At 45.5% G+C, this 22,393-nt stretch overlaps 1 protein-coding gene across 4 annotated transcripts in view; it reads left to right on the top strand.

Moving 5' to 3' along the window:
• LOC117523536 (cytosolic phospholipase A2 beta-like) overlaps window positions 1–22,393 on the top strand; it is a 146,221-nt gene that overhangs the window by 93,322 nt on the left and 30,506 nt on the right. For all 4 annotated transcript variants that reach the window (XM_034185099.1, XM_034185097.1, XM_034185095.1 and 1 more), the window contains 3 exons: window positions 4,178–4,212; window positions 4,322–4,460; window positions 10,024–10,160. In XM_034185099.1, the coding sequence (XP_034040990.1) occupies window positions 4,178–4,212; window positions 4,322–4,460; window positions 10,024–10,160 (311 nt within the window). The remainder of the gene's footprint in view (window positions 1–4,177; window positions 4,213–4,321; window positions 4,461–10,023; window positions 10,161–22,393) is intronic.

The following is a 22,393-nucleotide window of genomic DNA, read 5'->3' as shown; positions in this document are numbered from 1 at the left end:
CTTTGCTAAATACTTCATTGATGCACCTTTGGCAGCAATTACAGCCTCACATCTTGAATATGATACCACAAGCTTAGCACACCTATATTCGGGCAGTGTTCCCCATTCCTCTTTGCAAGCTCCATCAAGCTTTCTCAAGCTCCATCAGGTTGGATGGGGTGCGTCGGTGCACAGACATTTTTAGATCTCTCAAGAGATATTCAATTGGAATATCTTAAGAAACCTAATCTTAACCCTAATGTATTGAAAAACTATCGGCAGACATCAAATCTATCATTTTGCTCTAAAATTCTGGAAAAAGTGGTGTCACGGCAGCTCATGGACTATCTTACTGAGAGTAATCTCTTTGAGCCATTGCAGTCTGCTTTTACAAAATGTCATTCCACAGAGACGGCTCTCACTAAAGTGGTGAATGATCTTGTGCTGCATGTGATACCATGGATCATCATATTATACTTGATAGGCTGGAAAATCATTTTGGGATAACTGGGAGTGCCCTTGCATGGTTGACGTCATACTTGACCAGTCGTTCTCACTGTTTTGTACAGTAACACTACCTCTAACCTTAGTAACATGAAATTTGGGGTTCCACAGGCCTGCTTTTCTTCCCTTATATAGCACCCCTTGGGCACATATTGTGGCGCTTTGGGATTACCTTTCACTGCTATGCTGATGATACTCAGTTATACATGCCGATAACTGCTGGTAATCTCATTCACATAAAATCCTTAGAAGAATGCCTTGCATCAGTGAGAAGTTGGATGTCTAGAAACGTCCTACTTTTAAGCTCTGATAAGACTGAAATGATGGTTCTTGGTTCAGTGAGACATCGGCATCAATTTGACCAGTTAACGATTAGATTAGGCTCTTGTGTCATACATCACACTGACAAAGTGAGGAACCTTGGGGTAAATTTTGATCCTACATTGTCCTTTGACCTCCACATTAGAAATATTACGAGGACTGCTTTCTTCCACCTGCAAAATATAGCAAAGATTCATCCCATCCTGTCTATAGCTGATGCTGAGACCCTGTTCCATGCGTTTATCTCTTCTAGATTGGACTATTGCAATGTTCTATTTTCTGGTTTACCGCAGTCCAGCATTAGGGCTCTCCAATTGGTTCAAAATGCTGCAGCCAGACTTTTGACACAAAGCAGAAAGTTACGTCCATTTTGGCATCCCTTCACTGGCTTCCTGTCTCAGTTAGATCAGATTTTAAGGCTCTGTTACTAACCTATAAAACTGTTCAGGGACTGGCACCTCCCTATCTAGCTGACCTAATTATACCTGACGTACCGGCCCGGGCTTTGCGTTCTCAGGGTGCAGGACTACTTTGTGTCCCTAGGGTGAATAACACGTCTGCGGGTCATAGAGCTTTCTCTTATCATGACCCTGTTCTTTGGAATGATCTCCCTGCATCAATTAAACAGTCAGATTCTGTGGAGTCTTTCAAGTCCAGACTTGACGCACTTATTTTCCCTTTCGTATGGCTCGCATACTGGCATAGTATAGTTCTACACTTTTTACTCTTTTAATTCATTTTATTAGGAAACGGAGCGTGCCGGTGCCTCAACTTTGCCTAAATTCTGGGTCTTTTAGTGAAGCTTAGTGCTAGTGGTCGGCGATCACCTTAGTATTTCTCTGTTTTTCTTGTTTAATGCTGAGAAATTATACAGTATTTCTTGTCTATCTGATGCCTGATTCTGTTTTTCCTCTCTGTTTAAGTTGCAGCTCCATCCAGAGATGGGTGTGGTATTTGTGCTGAAAACCCTCCTGTCCTATGCATTTCCTGTATATTTGTTTTGTGAATTGTTCTGTAATTTATGTCTGTAGCATGGCCCAAGCAGAGGGTCACCCCTTTCAGTCTCGTTTGCTTGAGGTTTCTTCCTCAGAGGGAGTTCTTCCTTACCACTGCTGCTCTGGTGGTTAGGAAGGTTAGACCTTGTTTGTGTGAAGCACCTTGAGGCAACTCTGTTGTGATTTGGCACTATATAAATGAAAATAAATTGAAATTGAAATTGGGCTCTGGCTGGGTCATTCAAGGACATTCACAAAGTTGTCCTGAAGCCACTTCTTTGATATCTTGGCCATGTGCTTAGGGTCCTTGTCATGTTGAAAGGTGAACTGTTCCCCCAGTCTGAGATCAAGAGCACTCTGGAGGACGATGTCTCTGTACATTGCTGCATTCATCTTTCCCTCAATCCTGGCAAGCCTTCCAGTTCCTTCTGCTGAAGAACATCCCCACAGCATGATGATGCCACCACCATGCTTCACTGGTGCCTAGTTTCCCTAGATGGTGCCTAGTTTCCCTCAAATATGATGCCAGGCATTCACACCAGAGAGTTCAGTCTTTGTCTGATCAGACAAGAGAATTTTGTTTCTCATGGTCTGAGAGTCCATCAGGTGCCTTTTGGCAAACTCCAGGTGGGCTGCCTTGTGGCTTTTACTAAGGAGTGGCTTCTGTCTGGCCACTCCACCATGTAGCCCTGATTGGTGGATTGCTGCAGAGATGGTTGTCCTTCTGGACGATTCTCCTCTCTCCACAGAGAAATGCTGGAGCTCTGATAGAGTGACCATCGGTTTCTTGGTCTCTGTTGTGTGTTGGGGGGTTTGGCTGGACATTTTGGTGCTGTGTTCTTTTCTTTGCTCTCCAGGTGGTATGCAAACTGTTTTTTTCTGTGGAGAAGGTGCTGGCGGAAGAGTCCTTCACCCTCATCAGAACTATTGGCTGCACCTGTGGAGGATGTTCACGTGCAGGCCTAACAACTTGCAGCACCTGTGGATGATGCTCACGTGCAGACTTAAAGACTTTCAGCTGAAGCAGATAATGAGATGGTGTTCTGCATTTAAGCCATGAGTGATTTGAGCAGAATTGCCGGGAACTCGACCTTGTGACGTTCGGTTGTGAGACGCTGAGGACCGCGCCAGGGTTTGACACATCGTGCCTGTGAAGGAGGACGGGTGAGGGACACATGCTGTCAGCACACATCAGAGGTGATTATCGTCTGAATAATCGTTAATAGTAATTTGGCATTTTGTTACGCAGTATATTTGAACATTGATGAGAATTGTGCAGTTTGCTTCTCACTGCCGTGGCGTACGGATTGATGATCCTCCACCTGTTGTGAGAAGCTGCTCATTTACATAAAGCTTAAATTCAGACCTGAATGTGTTGCTAATAGTGTGTGCCTCTGAAGGATATTTGTTGTAGCTCTGTTGACTTACCTCACCTTTTCCGTCCTTCACAGAGTCAGTTTGTCATATCCACCTGGGGGGTGTTCGGCGGTGAATCTGAGTCCAGAAGTGCCGGGCTTTGATCCATTGGGGCGCTGGAGAGCGCGCCGTCCTTCACCTTGCCAGACAGCTGTATATTTATGTTGTACACGAATTATTGCACATGAGGGGGAATAAATTTGTTTCTTGGAACCGCTTTCTGGTTATTTAGCGCTGGGCCATTGTCAGATGCTGGTTTGGTTCTCTGACCCGCGTCAGCACATAACAGTCTCCTCCCTGACTAAGGCCCTTCTCCTCCAATCGCTCAGTTTAATTGGGCGGCCAGCTCTAGGAAGAGTCCTGGTGAATCTGAACTACCATCTATGGATGATGGAGGCCGCTGTGCTCATTGGGACCCTCAAAGTAGCTGAAATGCTTCTGTAACCTTTCACACATTTGTGCCTTGAGACAATCCTGTCGTGGAGGTCTACAGACAATTCCTTTGACTTCAATGCTTGGTTTGTGCTCTGACACACACTGTGCAACATTATATGTAGACAGGTATGTGCCTTTCCAAATCATGTCCAATCAAATTAATTTTACCCCAAGTGGACTCCAATTAAGCTGAAGAAACAGCTCAAGGATGATCAATGGAAACAGGATGCACCTAAGCTCACATCTGAGCTTCGTGGCAAAGGCTGTGAATGCTTATGTAGATGTCATTTCTTAGTTTTTTTATTTTCAATAAATCTGCAAAAATCTTAAAAAAAAACTTTTTTCATATTATCGTTATGGGGTATTGTGTGTAGAATTTTGAGGGAGAAAAATTAATTTAGTCCGTTTTGGAATAAGGCTGTAACATAACAAAATGTGGAAAAAGTGAAGCGCTATGAATACTTTCCAGATGCACTGCATTTCCATTGTTTTTGGATTTATGGTAATAAAATGTTTCTTCCTTGCAGGACACAGTGGATTTAGACCTGCACACCGCTGAATGGTAATAATCCTATAACTCAGCGTTTTGAAGCAGTGTGAGTGACATAGCTTAAAATCTAACTGAAAATTATTACCATTGTAATAATACCTGTTCTTTTACAAATCCACAGTGGGGAGAGAAATCTAGCAGTTCGTCTGGAGTTCGACATCCCACCACAAGAGAAAGAATATCTGAAAAAGAGAAAAGAGGTCCTGAGACAGGCTTTGCAAAGATTTTTAGGCTTCAGCTCAACGTCAGAACCTGAAATGGTGTGTTTGAGGCCTTTCAGTTTTTTTTTAAATATGACAGCTACGTGTGATCTTGGCATGTTTTTGGGGTTTTGCAGTAAAACAGGTGGTAACCCTGAACCATCCCTTAGTTATGCTGCTATAGACTTAGACTGCTGGGGGGTTCCCATGATGCACTGAGTGTTTCCTTCTCTTTTTGCTCTGTATGCACCACTCTGCATTTAATCATTAGTGATTGATCTCTGGTCCCCTCCACAGCATGTCTTTTTCCTGGTTCTCTCCCTCAGCCCCAACCAGTCCCAGCAGAAGACTGCCCCTCCCTGATCATGGTTCTGCTGGAGGTTTCTTCCTGTTAAAAGGGAGTTTTTCCTTCCCACTGTTGCCAAGTGCTTGCTCACAGGGGGTTGATTTGACCGTTGGGGTTTTTCCGTAATTATTGTATGGTTTTGCCTTACAATATAAAGCGCCTTGGGGCAACTGTTTGTGATTTGGCGCTATATAAATAAAATTGATTTGATTTGATTTGACGGGGAAAGGTGAATTACATTTACCTTAGTTTATAGATATAAAGTGTACTTAGCTTTTACATAATGCCTAAATAGATCCTTGTCATTTGATTAGTTGTTTGTATGTCATGTGACACTGATCATTCATGCCATTTGCCTTTTTTCCATTTACTGTGCAATTTTGGTTCAATTTACTGTGCAGTTTTGGTTCCATATGTTTTGTACCATTGCACACCCACAATCACCACATGCTCACACTAGCAGTGATGGCACTTAGCTTAAACACACACATGGCGGGGTTTGTTTTGGTGACAGACTATGATTTGAATGAGTTTATTGATGGTACTCATTTTTCTAACACACACACACACACACACACACACACACACACACACACACACACACACACACACACACACACACACACACACACACACACACACACACACACACACACACACACACACACAAAACAGATCCAGTACGTCATAAGCTATCTTATGGCTTATCTTAAGCTATCACCCATGTGCAGTGGGTGTGAACATTGCGCAATCAACCCGAAAGCACCGTGTGCCACTGCAGGTCAATGCATCGCACAGCGTATGCAGTGCACACATCTGAATGGGCTGTTATATCCATAAAAGACCTTACAGAACAGATACATTTCCACTCCCTCCCATGGGTGACATAATTTATGTGAAATGTATTCATCATAGCTGTTACACCATGGGCAGGTGCACCAGGGTGTGCTGCTACTGGCGCTGTACCGAGCCTCTGACACGTGCAATGACACACTGACATGCGTCAGCGATTCGGTGCAGCGCCCTGCAACACAGATGAATGGGATGTAACCGCTGTAATACACATCTAACTCTAAGTCACCATTTAACTCTGTCGGAGGTATGACGTGGAAATGTTTTGCCAGCCCATGACAACATAAATAGACGTGAAATTCACCTCCAGTACGGCCCCAGGAGCATTTCACAGCACAGGGTGGACAGCAGGCAGGGTCCGCATCCAGGGACCACAGCCTGTGGTGAAGTCCCTTTTGCCCAGCTGCGCCATGTGCTGGAAACATCGGCTCACAAATGCCTCATCCACCACGGCATAAATAAATCCCATGTGACGCATCGTCTCGTGACGCGCCGCTTACTGATAATCCAAAAGCGCAGCACACAGCCCCTCTGTGTAAAGCCCCTTTTCACACCAGGCTTATGTAGAGTTGCCTTGTGCTACATATCGAATACGCTGGAATGGCTGTGTCTGAAGAATGTTGTGCACATGGGGAAACTTGGCCCACTGCCAGCAACATCCAGCAGGATGAATAAAATCTAGCTATGCTGGTATATACTGATAAAAATCTAACAGGATTTTTCACTGGACTGTACAACAGGAGGATGATCCCTGACAGTGAAGAGGCAAAAAGTTTTGCACTTCTTTTCCTCCAAGTCTGTTTGACAGAACCAAGTTTTAGAATTCTGTCATTTTCTTGTGCGTCTTAGCATTTTTGTGTGCTCATTCTATTGGCCTCTCTTCATTGGCTTCCTGTTAATTCCAGAATAGAATTTAAAATTCTTCTTACTTATAAGGTTTTGAATAATCAGGTCCCATCTTATCTTAGGGACCTCATAGTACCATATCACCCCAATAGAGCGCTTCGCTCTCAGACTGCAGGCTTACTTGTAGTTCCTAGGGTTTGTAAGATTAGAATGGGAGGCAGAGCCTTCAGCTTTCAGGCTCCTCTCCTGTGGAACCAGCTCCCAATTCAGATCAGGGAGACAGACACCCTCTCTACTTTTAAGATTAGGCTTAAAACTTTCCTTTTTGTTAAAGCTTATAGTTAGGGCTCGATCAGGTGACCCTGAACCATCCCTTAGTTATGCTGCTATAGACTTAGACTGCTGGGGGGTTCCCATGATGCACTGAGTGTTTCTTTCTCCTTTTGCTCTGTATGCACTACTCTGCATTTAATCATTAGTGATTGATCTCTGCTCCCCTCCACAGCATGTCTTTTTCCTGGTTCTCTCCCTCAGCCCCAACCAGTCCCAGCAGAAGACTGCCCCTCCCTGAGCCTGGTTCTGCTGGAGGTTTCTTCCTCTTAAAAGGGAGTTTTTCCTTCCCACTGTCGCCAAGTGCTTGCTCACAGGGGGTCATTTTGACCGTTGGGTTTTTTACGTAATTATTGTATGGCCTTGCCTTACAATATAAAGCGCCTTGGGGCAACTGTTGTGATTTGGCGCTATATAAATAAAATTGATTGATTGATTGATTCTGGATGGACAGCTTTCTGCTTGCTCGCTGACAGTGGGCCATACCACCATCCAGACTGGATCAGGCATGCATAGTGGCTCGTTCAGCCATTATGAACACACACGCAACTGATCAGTAATAAAGGACGGACACAGTGCTGGCTCCCACTTTGTCCCGTATTTGTCATCCAGATGTTGGGACATCAGGTGGCATTTGATCGAGTCCATCCAGCAGTCTGAAAGCATTATTTATGATCTTCGTGGACATTAGGAGAAGCTCACCATCACCCCTCCCCATCCATCCTCAACAACACTGTGCCTACCTGCGATTCACCATCTCCCAGGATCTGAAGTGGACCTTCCACATAAACTCCATCAGGAAAAAGGTACAGCAGAGGATGTACTTCCTCAAACAGCTCAGGAAGTTCAGCCTGGCCCATGAACTGCTCATCATTTTCTACACATCCATCATCCAGTCTGACCTGTGCATCTCCATCTCTGTTAGGTGTCCCTCTGCCTCCAAACATGACAAGCACAGCCTTCAACAAACTGTCAGGTCTGCAGAAAAAAATCATCGGAGCCAGCTTGCCCTCCATCTAGGACTTATACTGGTCCAGGACCAGGAAGTGACCTGGTACACAGTAAATTTTGCAAAAATCACGTGTTAAATTAACACTGTCACTGTTAATTTAACACTGGTGATTTTGGTGTGTAGCATCTCTGAAGACCCCTCATACCCTGGATACACAGTTTAAACTCTTCCCCTCTGGTCAACATTACAGAGCTCTCAGTGGCGGCCCTAGAGTGATTTACTCCCCGGGCGAAACCCCCTGCGTGTGCCCCCCCGCGCACACTAACATGGCCACCACCTCCGCCCCACCACCCATGAAAACACTAACTTCGTCCAGAACACCCACAATCCCACAAATTAACTCACAACAGCTATTTTCAAGAACAAATTTCCGGTTTTAATGACTACTGCAATAACAAACACAAAGAAATTGGCACAGTCTAATGCAGGGGTGGCCAAATTCGGTCCTCAAGAGTCACATTCCTGACACTCTTAGTTGTCTCCCTGCTCCAACACACCTGAATCCAATGAAAGACTCGTTAGCAGACTTTTAATGAGCCTTTCATTGGATTCAGGTGTGTTGGAGCAGGGAGACAACTAAGAGTGTCAGGAATGTGGCTCTTGAGGACCGAACTTGGCCACCCCTGGTCTAATGTGTCATCATCCATGGACTTATCTGCAATGATCATCTCAAAAGTTAGCAGGAGGGCATCATAATTGTTTGCCACAGTGCTCACTATCCGTGAAGTGAAATTCCATCAAGTAGGAGCATTTCTGGGCAACCTTGAGCAGCCTGCAGACTCAAGAAAAGACATCCTCTTTGTGGATTTTGAGAAAAATGTGGCAAACCCAGAGAGTGATGCAAAAAATATTCTGCTCTCAGATAAACATTTAGCCCCCTGAGACAGAACCAGATTCAGTCTGTGTGCATAGCAATGCACAAACATTGCACTGGGGGCTATTGCTTTAACTTTGGCCTGCAAACCATTGAGAGCTGAAGCCATGACAGCAGCCATGGCTTCTTCGTAAGGAAGACTATCAAATGGCTTCGCCAAAATCCGGTCCACAACATTCAAATTGTCTGCCATTATGTGCAGCTTGCTACCTAGCTAGCTCACTAGCTGGGACTGGCGCGAGGCTAGTGTGAAGTTTGTCCGTCTGTGAGTGCTTTGTGACAGTGGAGGAGCTCAGCAGCACCCGCTGCTCGGTAGGGACAGAAACTGCGATAGAAGTCAGAAAGAGTGATAGAAGTCAGTCTCCAAACAGCTACAAAAAAACCCCACCAGAAATAGAAGCTCAATTTGTCGCTAGTCGTTTTTAACAAAGAAAATGCCACTAAGAGGATTAGGAAAGTCGCTAGTCGTTTTTAACAAAGAAAATGCCACTAAGAGGATTAGGAAAGTCTCCGGTTCAACTCAGAACAGAATGAAAATGCTCCCACGGATGTTTACACCAAAAGATCGCTGATTCGCTCATTTCACTGTCAATCAAAAAGGGATTCAGCCTCAGACAGATCATCCAATCATCATGCAGAACCTGAGCGTCCGGGCCGGCTAGGCCAGCCCACTGCCCCATAGACCCCCAGACACGCTGAGCGTCCAATGGGCGGGACAAAGCCCAGCATTTATCCAGTGACTCGTCTCGTTTCGCTGCATGCTTTGTGTCGCTATTGAAGTCTGTGGACTGTTTAAAGCACTGTGAAGCTGCGGGAATGAGTGAGGGGAAAGCCGCGTCGTTACCAGTGATAAGAAGTTGATTCCGAACAAAAGTTGAGCGCGTTGTAACCACGAACCCCCCCGTCAGGACAATCCCCCCCACCCCAATTTTTTTTTTGACCGTTTTTTTCCCCCCCATGGTTGTGCCTCCCCCCCACCCCCGCGCGATGCCGCCCTGGGCACCTGCCCAGTCAGCCCGCCTCCAGGACCGCCCCTGACACTAGACATGGGAACAGTTTCTTTCCAGACTGATGATCAATTTAACCTGCCAAAAACATCACTAATTCATATACCTCATGTACAGCTTCAGTCTGTTTGTGTGATTCTCTTTTGCACACATTATTATTGCACATTTTATTTTATTTGCACATTTTTACTGTGAATTATTCAGTGTTTACGTACCCATACAGAGAGAGTACACCTCAAACTGGAGTCAAATTCCTTATATTCTTGTAGATACTTTGCAAATATAAGTCTATTCTGATTCTGATTCTGAGTGCGAGCTGCCTCGCCCACCTTTAATAGTCTGTACCGTGTGCTCAGGTGCCAACTATAGCAGTGGTGGCATCAGGAGGTGGGGCCAGAGCAATGACAGGACTCCTGGGTAGTCTGAGGGGACTGAAGCATTTAGGCCTGCTGGATGCTGTCAGTTACATCACTGGCGTTTCTGGATCCACGTGGTGAGTTCTCAGTTTCACAGTCTGGGTGTGCTGTCATTTTGAAAGCTGACAAACATAGTTTTCAAATGTTAAATTGTTCATTTTATAAGTGATGGAAGCAGGAGGAGGAATTATACAATGATAAAATGATTATACAAATAATGAATGTTTATGAGTTCAGTGGTACGAATATTTCATGAATGGAATGGTTGAATGGAATCTTCCAGCTTTCACCTCATGAAATATTGAAAGAATATAAAAAAACATTATTTGTTTTATATAATGGCTAATATAGATCCTTGTCATTTTATATTAATTTACAAACAACAGAAAAGGCGTTTCATTTTGGTACCTCCTCAGTGCAAATCATGCCAGAAATTAATGCAGCTTCGGTGCGTCACTGCTGCTTGACATCAACAATCAAATACAAACTTTAAATAGGACTCCAGAAATAATTCTGATGATGAAGTCCGCCATGCCGTGCATCAAATTGTCATCCATCAGCAACACAAACTCCGTCTCGTTTGTTTTAAAGCTAAGTGCCGTCTGGCTTGTGTGAGCGTGGTGCAAGTGGGAAGACTGTGTACCTCCTCAGTGCTGTGAAAAAAATCATGTCAGATGGCTTACAGCACAGTGGATTTGTTTTGAGTCTGTGTGTGCATGCAGGCACGTTGTATGAGTGTGTGTGTGTGAGTGCATGTACATGTGTGCGCGTGTGTATGTGCGCGCGCTAGACCTGTTCAAAATTTCAAGTGTGACATTTTTTGGCCACATGTTGTTCTTGTTCCACCAATAAAATAAAAGAGGAGCTGTGCGTTACTGTGCTCTGACGACAGCTCCATCATCAGCTGCTCCACCTGCAATGTTAATTTCTTCATGCAGTCATTGATCATCTCAATGTTGAGTCTCTCCAGCTCTTCCCTCAGCTGGATAACGCACGCTTCCAGCCGCCTCTTCTCTGTCAACAGGGAACTCCGTGCCGAGACCATCACTCTCATCCTGGAGCTCATCCTTTCCCACCCTGAGCCTGTCTGCAGCAGACTGCTCCGCAGCTGACACTCCAGTGCAGAGATGTCCTTTGTTGACTTTAATGGTCTTGCCCTCTGTTTCATTTAGCAAACCTGTTAGAGTCTCCACCTCTGACTGCATCTTTGCGTTCATTCCTGTCGACTCTTACTTTAGTTGTTCACTTTGCATAATTTTGGCCAGGAGTTCTTGAACCTGTGCACTCAGCCTTCTTCCGACTGGGTGTTAAAGTCTGCTCAGTCATAAAACAAAAAAAGACAAACACAAACAACCATACCAACCCCCCCCCCCCCTCCCCAGAGGACCGTCCCATCAAACCCCGGGAAGAGGAGAAAAGAAAAAACATAACCCAAACTTAAGCTTGCAAACAAAAAAAAAACGCTAACACCCCCCCCCCCCACCCCGGACGACATGTAGGGACCAACACCCCCCAGAGGACATCCCGCCAGCTCCAGGAGTAATAACCACAGCCGAGGTCCCTCTGGGATCCAAAGTCACCCACGGGGACTCCCAGTGCCTCCCAGAGGACCGTTCCATCAAACCCCAGGAGATGCCCCCCCTCATGACTAACAGACCCAGCCCCGGCCGTCTACGGCTAGATGGACCCACCGCCCTTTCCCCCCAAGAGGACACTACAGTCACACCCTGAGGGCGGAAAAAAAAACAAAACATACAAACAAAACAACCCCAACCCCACCCCCTCAGCGCAGTGGAAACTGGAAATACGTCCAGTGTCACCAACCACAACTATACCCCAAAAGTCAACCGGGAGGAGTGGAACAGCGGTAATGGCATACGGCACAAGACAGCGCCACCCCTCCGACTTTTAAACCAGCCACCAGCTGCGGGTATATTCCACTGCCCCTAACCTCAGCTACGCCGATGGCATACGGCGCAAAGGCGCGCTGACGCCAGAGGTGGAACAGGGAATCAACAAAAAAAAACAACACCCCGAACCTCCCCCTTCCCGGATGCAGAGGTCACCTGGGAAACGCCCAGCACAACCAAACTGCACCACCCCAGCAACGCCGACAACCTACGGCTCACACGGCTGGGGCCAGAGGAGAAGACAGGGAAGTAAAAAAAAATAAAAAATACCCCAAACCCCCCCCCCTCCTGGGTGCAGAGGTTACCTGGGAAACGCCCAGCATAACCAAACTGCACCACTCCAGCAACGCCGACAACGTACGGCTCACACGGCTGGAGCCAGAGGAGAAGAGAGGGAACAACAAAAACAAAAAAAAATAAAAAAAACAACCCAATTACCCCCCCATCACCCCCCAGAGGACCGTCCCATCAAACCCTGGGAGGTGAAACCAAAAGAAATAAAAAAGACCAACAGACAAACATAAAGTCACCTGGGTCAAACTATGCTCCAGACAGCCTGCATTTTCAACTCCACCAGACCACAGACAGTGCTTTAAAACCCACAAAAACAACAAATTAACCCCTGATAAAAACACCTCATACTAAAACAAGAAACGGATAATAGACCAATAAAAAAAACTAACATTGGCCTACATCGTCAAGTGCAAAGAATGGAAAAACATTGTTTTCCATCCTTTGAACCTGAACGGTAATGTGACTCTGTCACCAACAGAGGGAGCCAAAGTGCCAAATAAGAAAATCCCTGTGGTAACAGAGTAAAAACCAATACACACTGCTGTAAACGACAGCAGGTTATAACAAACAGCTTAAAGTGCAAACTAAATACCACCGGGGCTGCTACAACAGGCGTCGGAGCCAGCTGCACGGAAGGAGACGGGGCTACAGCCGTAACAGCGGGGTGCAACACGACCCAAGCTATAAACTCCGCCATGCGCGCACAACCCGGGCGGAGAGCACCCGCAACTGATCCCGGATCAACTCCAACATCTGCTGCAGCCTTCCCGGCAAAAATACCGTCTCTGCTTCTGCTGTTCCATTGTTAAATGGCCAGAGACTACTGTTATGTTTCGGACGCGGTCGGAGCACCGACCCAGCGTTTGAAAGGACCCAGCATAAAATAAGCAGAGCACAGTTCAAAAGATAACAGAATTTAATAAACATAACAGTGTGCAGTGCTAAACAACGAAAAAGTCCGCGGTCTGGTGAGGTGGAAACAGCGCAAACGGTCCGGAGCCACAGCAGTTCGGACCCAGGGTCCCCGCCGACACCCCCCAGGTGGCCGTGACTAACCAAGTCTGTGAAGAAAGAAAACATGAGGTGAGTCCAACTCCACACAGAGAGACACAACTCAAAGGTGCACGCAATCAGCAAACACTTCCTGGCTTAAATCTATACATCAGCTTCTTACCCTGCAGGCACGGAACAACTCAGTTCAAATCTCCACTGCAGCAGAAGCTGATTAGACAATTAGCATAACGTGACAGCTCACTAACACAAGGTGTGAGGGACACCAAATCCACTGTCATTACTTCATAAAAGTCACCAAAAACCAAATTACCTCAGGAAGTGTGCTGAAGAGCGTGAGACCTCACCCAATCCTCCTTCACAGACTGTGGCGTCAAACCTGGAGCGGTCTCTGCGTCCGTGATGGTGAGATTGTTCTCCTGACGTCGATCTCACACGTCTTTGCCCCCATCTTTGCTTGTGAACGGCTGAGCATTTTTGGGGATGCTCCTTTAATACCCAATTATGACACTCTGTTATATGGCTGGGGGGGCCTGGCTGCCGGTTTGTTTCTGTCTTTTGGTTTTCCTCCCAGGTGGCGTGCGTTTGGGACTGAGTGGCTGTGTTGCTGAGGCTGTCAGGACCTCACCCTGATCACCTGCGACTCGTCAGGACTCACAGCTGTGGTGCATCTGGATGGATTGGAACATGTTGGCATTTAAGACTGGAGTGCACAGTGTGTATTTGCCAGAGACTCGACCTTGTGACCAGACGGGTGAGATCGTCGTCTCGGGAGCCATCTCATCAGCAGCGGATGCTGAGAACGTCCAGGTTTGATGCACAGTCTGTGAAAGAGGAGGGGGTGAGGTCTCACGCTCGTCAGCACACTTCCTGAGGTACGTTAGATTTTGTGACTAACAGTTATACAGTCAGTAAATGTGGTGTCCCTCACACCTTATTGTATTGAGCTGTTTGTTAGTCATGTATCAGCTTTCACTGCAGTGGAGTTTTGTGAACTGATTGTTCCATGCCTGCAGGTTGGGAAGCTGATCAGTAATCAAGCCAGGAAGTGTTTGCTGTTTGTACACCTTTAAGTGTTCTGTGTGTAGAGTGTGGACTCACATAATGGTTCCTTCTTTCACAGACTCGGTTGTTGCGGCCACCTGGGGGGTGTCGGCGGGGTCCTTGGGTCCGAAACAACTTCTGGCTCCGGACCGTTAGCGCTGCTGGGAGCGCACCACGCCAGGCCGCACCTTTTGTTATTATATTATCACTGTTATGTATTAAATTCAGTTAGCCTTTGAACCGTGCTCTGCTTATTTCATACTGGGTCCTTCAAACGCTGGTCGGTTCTCCGAGCTGCGTCCGACACATAACAGTAGTCTCTGGCCAAACATCACGGACCCAGCGGTAGCAGAGACGGTAACGCGCCGGGAAGGCGGCAGCAGACGTTCAGTGGTTATCCGGATCAGTTGCGGGGCCAATGCTGGCTACTGATTTGTGCTCTCTTGCAGCCGTGTTCCTGTGTTGTGCCTTATCCGTGGGTCGTGGTGGAGTGTGACTGGCGACGGCTTTGCGTCACGCTCCGACCGGATAAGAGGTGTAAACGGGAGCTGCAAGAGTGCGTTTGTAATGGGTTCACGCGCACGGCGGAGCTCTGTTAGCACGGGTCGCTGGGCTTCCTGTGTTACAGTCGTAGCCCCGTTTCCCCGGATAAAGGTAACTACTGCGTCTGTTGTATCAGCTCCGGCGTTATTTAGTTGAGCACATTTTGGTTGTGTGTTGCACTCAGCTGCGCACATAAAAGCAGCTCGTTTGTTTTTTCTGTCGCCAAAGGGGTTTTTTCATTTTTAGCACTCTGGCTCCCCCTTGTGGTGACTGAATCACGTTACCGTCAAGCTCTTGAGTAGGAACAGGTGTGTTCCATTTGGTTGAGCTTGACGGTATAACTCACTGATTTGTTTTGTGTTAGTTCATTTTGTGTGGGTGTTTTTTGAGTTGGTTTTTGTGTGGGATTTTATTTTTTTTGTTTTCCGCTATTTGTCTGGGGTTGTGACCCTGCAGCCTGTCTGAAAAAGAACAAAAAAGACAAAAAAAAAAAAGGGGACCCAACCAACTGTGTGTTGGTCTGTTTGTTTTTCCTTTTATTTCTTTTTGTTTCACATCCCCAGGGTTAGATGGAACGGTCCCCTGGGGGGTGATGGGGTGGTACTTGGGTTGTTTTTTTTTCTTTTTTTGTTTTTTTTTTGTTATGCCCTCTCTTCTCCTCTGACTCCAGCCGGGTGTGCCGTAGTGTCGGCATTGCTGGAGGGGTGCAGTTGGGTTGTGCTGGGCGTTTCCCCGGTAGCCTCTGCACCCGGGAGGGGAGGGGGGGGGGTTTGGGGTATCTTTTTGTTTCCCCCCCCCCAGTTTCCGCCCTCAGGGTTTGACTGTGGTGTCCTCTGGGGGGGAAAGGGCTGTGGGTCCATCTAGCCATGGACGGCCGGGGCTGGGTCCATTGGTCATGAGGGGAGGCGTCTCCTGGGGTTGACGAGTGGTCCTCTGGGAGGCGCTGGTAGTCCCCGTGGGTGACGTTGGATCCCAGAGGGACCTCGGCCGTGGTTATTACTCCTGGAGCTGGCGGGAGGCCCTCTGGGGGGTGTTGGTCCCCACATGTCGTTTGGGGGGGAGGAGGGGGGGTATTTTGGCATTTTTGTTTGTAAACTCAAGTTTGGGTTTTTCTTTTCTCCCCTTCCCTGGGGTTTGATGGAACGGTCCTCTGGGGAGGGGGGGGGGGGGGGGGGGTGTTTTAGTATTTTATTTGTAAGCTCAAGTTTGGGTTGTTTTCCTTTTCTCCCCTTCCCTGGGGTTTGATGGGACGGTCCCCTGGGGAGGGGGGGGTGTTTTGGTTGTTTGTGTTTTGTTTTATGACTAATTACACATGTTTGGATAAAGGCTGACAGCACAGGTGTAAGAACTCCTGGCCACACCTGTGCTAAGAGACTGTCAGAAACAAGGGCAAAGATGCAGCCAGTTCAACCAGTCTGTTGGAGGATGAACGCAGACGCGGTTTCCAGCCATGGTCCCTGGAGGGGGGTGTTTCTCCTGGGCCAGGTGTGTGTGGTCGCCGGGAGGCTTCCCGTGAGGGTGGGGTACTGTTATATGGCTGGGGGGGCCTGGCTGCCGGTTTGTTTCTGTCTTTTGGTTTTCCTCCCAGGTGGCGTGCGTTTGGGACTGAGTGGCTGTGTTGCTGAGGCTGTCAGGACCTCACCCTGATCACCTGCGACTCGTCAGGACTCACAGCTGTGGTGCATCTGGATGGATTGGAACATGTTGGCATTTAAGACTGGAGTGCACAGTGTGTATTTGCCAGAGACTCGACCTTGTGACCAGACGGGTGAGATCGTCGTCTCGGGAGCCATCTCATCAACAGCGGATGCTGAGAACGTCCAGGTTTGATGCACAGTCTGTGAAAGAGGAGGGGGTGAGGTCTCACGCTCGTCAGCACACTTCCTGAGGTACGTTAGATTTTGTGACTAACATTTATACAGTCAGTAAATGTGGTGTCCCTCACACCTTATTGTATTGAGCTGTTTGTTAGTCATGTATCAGCTTTCACCGCAGTGGAGTTTTGTGAACTGATTGTTCCATGCCTGCAGGTTGGGAAGCTGATCAGTAATCAAGCCAGGAAGTGTTTGCTGTTTGTACACCTTTAAGTGTTCTGTGTGTAGAGTGTGGACTCACTTAATGGTTCGTTCTTTCACAGACTCGGTTGTTGCGGCCACCTGGGGGGTGTCGGCGGGGTCCTTGGGTCCGAAACAGCTTCTGGCTCCGGACCGTTAGCGCTGCTGGGAGCGCACCACGCCAGGCCGCACCTTTTGTTATTATATTATCACTGTTATGTATTAAATTCAGTTAGCCTTTGAACCGTGCTCTGCTTATTTCATACTGGGTCCTTCAAACGCTGGTCGGTTCTCCGAGCTGCGTCCGTCACATAACACACTCACCTGTTTCCAAACAGGTGTTCTTTGAGCATTCATCAACTTGCCCTGTCCCAACTTTTTTGACACATGTTGCAGGCATCCATTTCAAAATCAGCAAGTATTTGCACAAAAACAAAAAAGTCTATCAGTTTGAACATTAAATATCTTGTGTTTGTGGTGTATTCAATTGAATATGGGTTGAAGCGGATTTGTAAATCATTGTATTCTGTTTTTATTTGCATTTTACACAATGCCCCAACTTCAGTAGAATTGGGGTTGTACATACATGTGATTGTAAAAATGATGTCACATTCTACAAATGATTATACTGATATATAATCATTATATGATATACATCATATAATGATTATACTGATGACTGATTATACTGATGATACTTTTCAGCATCTGTAATGTTCACATATGGTTCCCAGAGGTACACAAACTCCTTCCATTTTCCTTTGCCAATGTATGTTAGTCTTTCCAGACTGGTACATTCTGAAAGTTCCTTTATCCACATTTCATAGAGGGGACATCAGCAAAGAGCAATAACTCTCCTGGCTTATAAAAGTCCAAATTCCAATGGTTTAGTTTGTTTCTTTGTTTGTATGAAGCCCAAGATTCCAAGCACACAGTTTAAGAGCTACAGGAACGTTGATATTGAACACCTCTGACAGACATTTGATGACATCTTTTCAGAATTTCTGAATCTTAGGGCATTGCCATAGACAGTGAAGCATGGTTCCTTTTTCATTTAGACATTTCGTGCATATGTCTGGAATGTTGCCAGACATGAAGTTGACAGACGTTATATACATGCTCATGATGTTGAAGTAGCTTAAATTCTATTTACGAGGTCTATTAGAAAAGTATCCGACCTTATTATTTTTTAAAAAAACCATATGGATTTGAATCACGTGTGATTACATCAGCCAAGCTTGAACCGTCGTGGGCATGGGAGAGTTTTTTCGCGCCTGTCGGTGACGTCATTCGCCTGTGAGTACGCCTTGTGGGAGGAGTGGTCCAGCCCCCTTGTCGGATTTTCATTGTCTGAGAAGTTGCTGAGAGACTGGCGCTGTGCTTCATCAAAATTTTTTCAAAAACTGTGACGCACATCCGAGTGGACACCATTCGAGAAATTCAGCTGGTTTTCGGTGAAAATTTTAACGGCTGATGAGAGATTTTGGATTGTTTCTATCGCTGTAAGGACTTCCCATGGAGCGGGACGTCGCACAGCGCTCCGAGGCGACGTCGTCATCCTGTTTCAAGCTGAAAACCTCCAAATTTAAGCCTCTGTTGACCCAGGACGTCGTGAGAGAACAGAGAACTTTCAGAAGAGGTCGGAATCAGCAGTTTATCCGGACATTCCACTGTTAAAGGAGATTTTTTAAATGAAAGACGTGAATTTCTCGAATGGTGTCCACTTGGATGTGCCTCACAGTTTTTGAAAAAATTTTGATGAAGCACAGCGCCAGTCTCTCAGCAACTTCTCAGACAATGAAAATCCGATGAGGGGGCTGGACCACTCCTCCCACAAGGCGTGCTCGTAGGCGAATCACGTCACCGACAGGCGTGGAAAAACTCACGCATGCGCACGAAGGTTCAAGCTTGGCTAACGTAAAAACATATGAATCAAATCCATATAGTTTTTAAAAAAAAATAAAACGGTCAGTTTCTTTTCTAATAGACCTCGTATTGTTTGTTTTGTGCCTTTAAAAAAGCCTCACTCCAGTCGAGTTCATCTACGTCTTCTGACATGCAGACATAGATCACTTCTTGATGTCACTTCTCTGAAAATGTATTTTTCAGAAAGGTTTTTTTTAATGGTTTTCATATTTTTTACATCTGAGGTGTACAGATAACTAGTAAAGTTAATTCTGGAATGGATTCTTGTTCACTGTTTACCCAGACTGGGGCTGAGGTTGTACACAAATAATATGAAGCAGCCATATAAACCATCTGAGGAAGAGAAGCTGAAGTCCTCCCCTCTCATAGAGCATATCTAGTAACTTTAAATGGAATCTTGCTTTCCTATTATTCCAAATGAATTGAGTGAACATCTTGTTTTATTTGTCATAAAATGAAACTGGGGAATTTAAGATATCCAATAATAGAGTTGAAAGTAAAATAATACTTCTTTTTAAGATGAAGTCTTAGTTAATCTGGTTCTGTTTATATCTGGTTTACATTTACCCCTTCCCTTAAACCAAAATGGATTTGGAGGACGCTGATCCACAACACTGACCTCAGTACTCTATAACTAACAGCATCCGTCAACTGTCTTATATTAAATTTGAATAATACTTTCAACCTTGTCAAAAAACAAAACAAGTTAATTTTTAAAGCTTAGCTGATAAAATATTAAAAAAACAACTCAAGTTTAACCTTTAGAATAACATAATGTGTACACAAACACTTTTACTGCACTCTTAAAGACTTTGGCCTTCTCTTGGCTGTATATTCTAGATGTCACCTGTTCTTGATTGGTTGTGCAGGTGACATCCTTTAAAGTGTCCGCTGTGTCAACATGTCCTTTAGAACTCAGTCATCACGGGCCCCTGTTGCTGCTTCTGGAAAGTTTTTGTCAAATTCTTCGTCTTCCTGTGTTGTTGAGAAGAGATGAATCTTGGCACCATACAGGACCCTGAGCCAGCAGGGGTTGTGTAAGAATCCACGGAAGGCGTTGATGTTGACAAACAGCTTTCAAACCCCGTCTGGCTTGAAAATCACTGAGGGCCCTTGGGCAAGGTCCTTAATCCCCGAGTTGCTCGCGGTGTGTAGTGAGTGCCTTGCATGGCAGCACCCTGACATTGGTGTGTGTGTGAATGTGAGGCATCAGTGTAAAGCACTTTGAGATTCTGATATGGCTGGAAAAGCGCTATATAAATGCAGTTCATTTACCTCTTTATGACTGAGTGAAACATCTGTCTCGGCAGAGAGTTCCAGTGCAAATGTGATCTTGGCCCCATCGTGTATAATGTCTTGTTTTCTTGTTTCCAGGTAGACAAACTTTCCCTCTTGGAATATGATGAATCAGACCAGCACCGCTCTGTTTTGGCTTAGTTTCCTCGAGGCTAATGTACGATGAACCTGCTCCAATGAAATGACTTTGTGGGTGGCAGCCCCAGCCATCTCTGTAGCTTGTCGGTGATAAAATTGAAGAGTGATTGTCTCCCTTCTACTCCCGCTTGTATGCTGAAGATGTGCAGATTCTTTCTCTTTCCCAGGTTGTCCAGATCATCAGTCTTTGCCTCAACAAAGTTAATTCACTTCATGGCACATTCCAATGCTTTTTCGATCACTTTTTCTGTCTCGTTGATGCAAACTTCAGCTTCATCGATATGAACTGTATTGTCATAACATCTTGTTTGATCTTCATCACTTTAAAAAAATTAGAAGCCATCCCCTTTTATCTGCTTGTGTAACCGGTCTGGCCTGAACAGCTCCAGGAGCAATATTGAACCAGTCTGGAGCAGTGTGGATCTGGGTCACGGCACCACTGTAACCTGTCTGGTCTGACACATCAGTTTGCTATGAGCTCTGCATTGTGTTTATGATAAATAAGAAGGTGAGGACAACGTCTGCCTTGCTGACCCCGGGGGATTTATCGTCTGTGTAAAACACATACAGTACAGCAGCTTCTCATAACCCGGTTTCCACAGCAATCCTGTCCTCATAGCATCCGCAAGACAACTGAGGAAAATAGAGCAAATCGACAGGATATGACATCACTGACAGGTCGAAGGTCATGATACAAAAATACATCTTATTCAGAGGTGGAAAACTCCAGCTTCAGAAAGTAAAAGGTCTACCATATATTGCTTCTACCTGTGCACCTAAAACAGGTGATCTCAATAATGAGCTCATCCACCTGCCTGAAGAGTTGAACTAATTACAGTCAGCTGGTTTATTAGGAAGATGGAACAAATACGTGGTTGCACTGTCACTTTCTCAAGATGGAGTTTTCCACCTCTGATCTTATCAAAATAAAAGCTCCCCAAAATAAAGACAGAAACAAGTATAAATACACAAACAAATAAAGAACAACATATCAACAGACATGAAACTAGATTTTGTGAAATATATGTTTACAATTATACACTGGTTACATCCCTCCCCTCCTAGATTTTACCAAAACCCAGATCATACCTCTGATGTAACCAACTAATGGACTAGGACTACTAACCAAAGCCTGGAAACCTGGCTTGGATTAACAATAGAACTCTAAGCCACACCATCAGCTATGTAAGCTACCTAAAGTACAGGTACAGAGAAAATATAAGGTTGATCAGGCCTTTATGATGCCTTTTACACCATACAGATCACCTACCGATTCCAAACGCATAAAACATACTACACTTTAAACTTTAAATTGGTCACCGTATCCCTTAGATGCATGTTCACAAAATCACAGATGTTTCTGTGTAGGCTCTCAGTTGTCCAGGTGGTTTCCATAGTAGAGAAGCTTGAATCTTCGACTGGACTGGGTTGCTTGACACGAGGACGTTTCGCTTCAAATCGCAGAAGCTTCCTCAGCTAAAATTCTTGCTCTGGTAGTCTGACTTCTGTCTTGACTCTTGTAGATAAGAATAAACAGAAGCCACAAAAGCTGGAGTTTTAAACCTAACCAGACCCCTCCTACTGAGAGGCAGACTGCCTGTCACTAGCCTATAGCAGTCTGCCTAATATGTTGATATTATTTTCTGTAGATTTCAATTCGGTGAATTATTTCCTCATCATTATGAACAAAGTGTGTTAGCATTTGAAAAAATATGCTGTTAAAAAGTCTTGTGTTTTTTTCAGGTGATGGACTCTGACTGAGATTAGAGTTCATGAATTTTGGTAACTGTGGTTAGTGAATGCATTTTGTGTGAAAGCAGTGAAAAGTGATTGACAATTTGCTCCACATTGACTTCTGCATTGCTGACTGTGAGAGGCGTTTTGACAGTGTGACTTGAGTACTGACGGTTACTTGCTAGCAAAGGAAAAAAAAACTATAAACGTGGTTGGGGGGGTTCGTGAGTTAGTAAAGGATGGACAGAGCCATGAATTACAGTATCATTGAATCACAAGGACTTAATTCATGTGAAAGGTGTCAGATGTCGCTGTGACACCCTCTAAGTGTCCCTTCTGGTGATGTTTTTTTAAAGACTT

This window comes from Thalassophryne amazonica, chromosome 13, assembly GCF_902500255.1.
Source record: "Thalassophryne amazonica chromosome 13, fThaAma1.1, whole genome shotgun sequence".
NCBI lineage: Eukaryota > Metazoa > Chordata > Actinopteri > Batrachoidiformes > Batrachoididae > Thalassophryne > Thalassophryne amazonica.
This window is presented reverse-complemented; position numbering and strand designations above follow the sequence as displayed.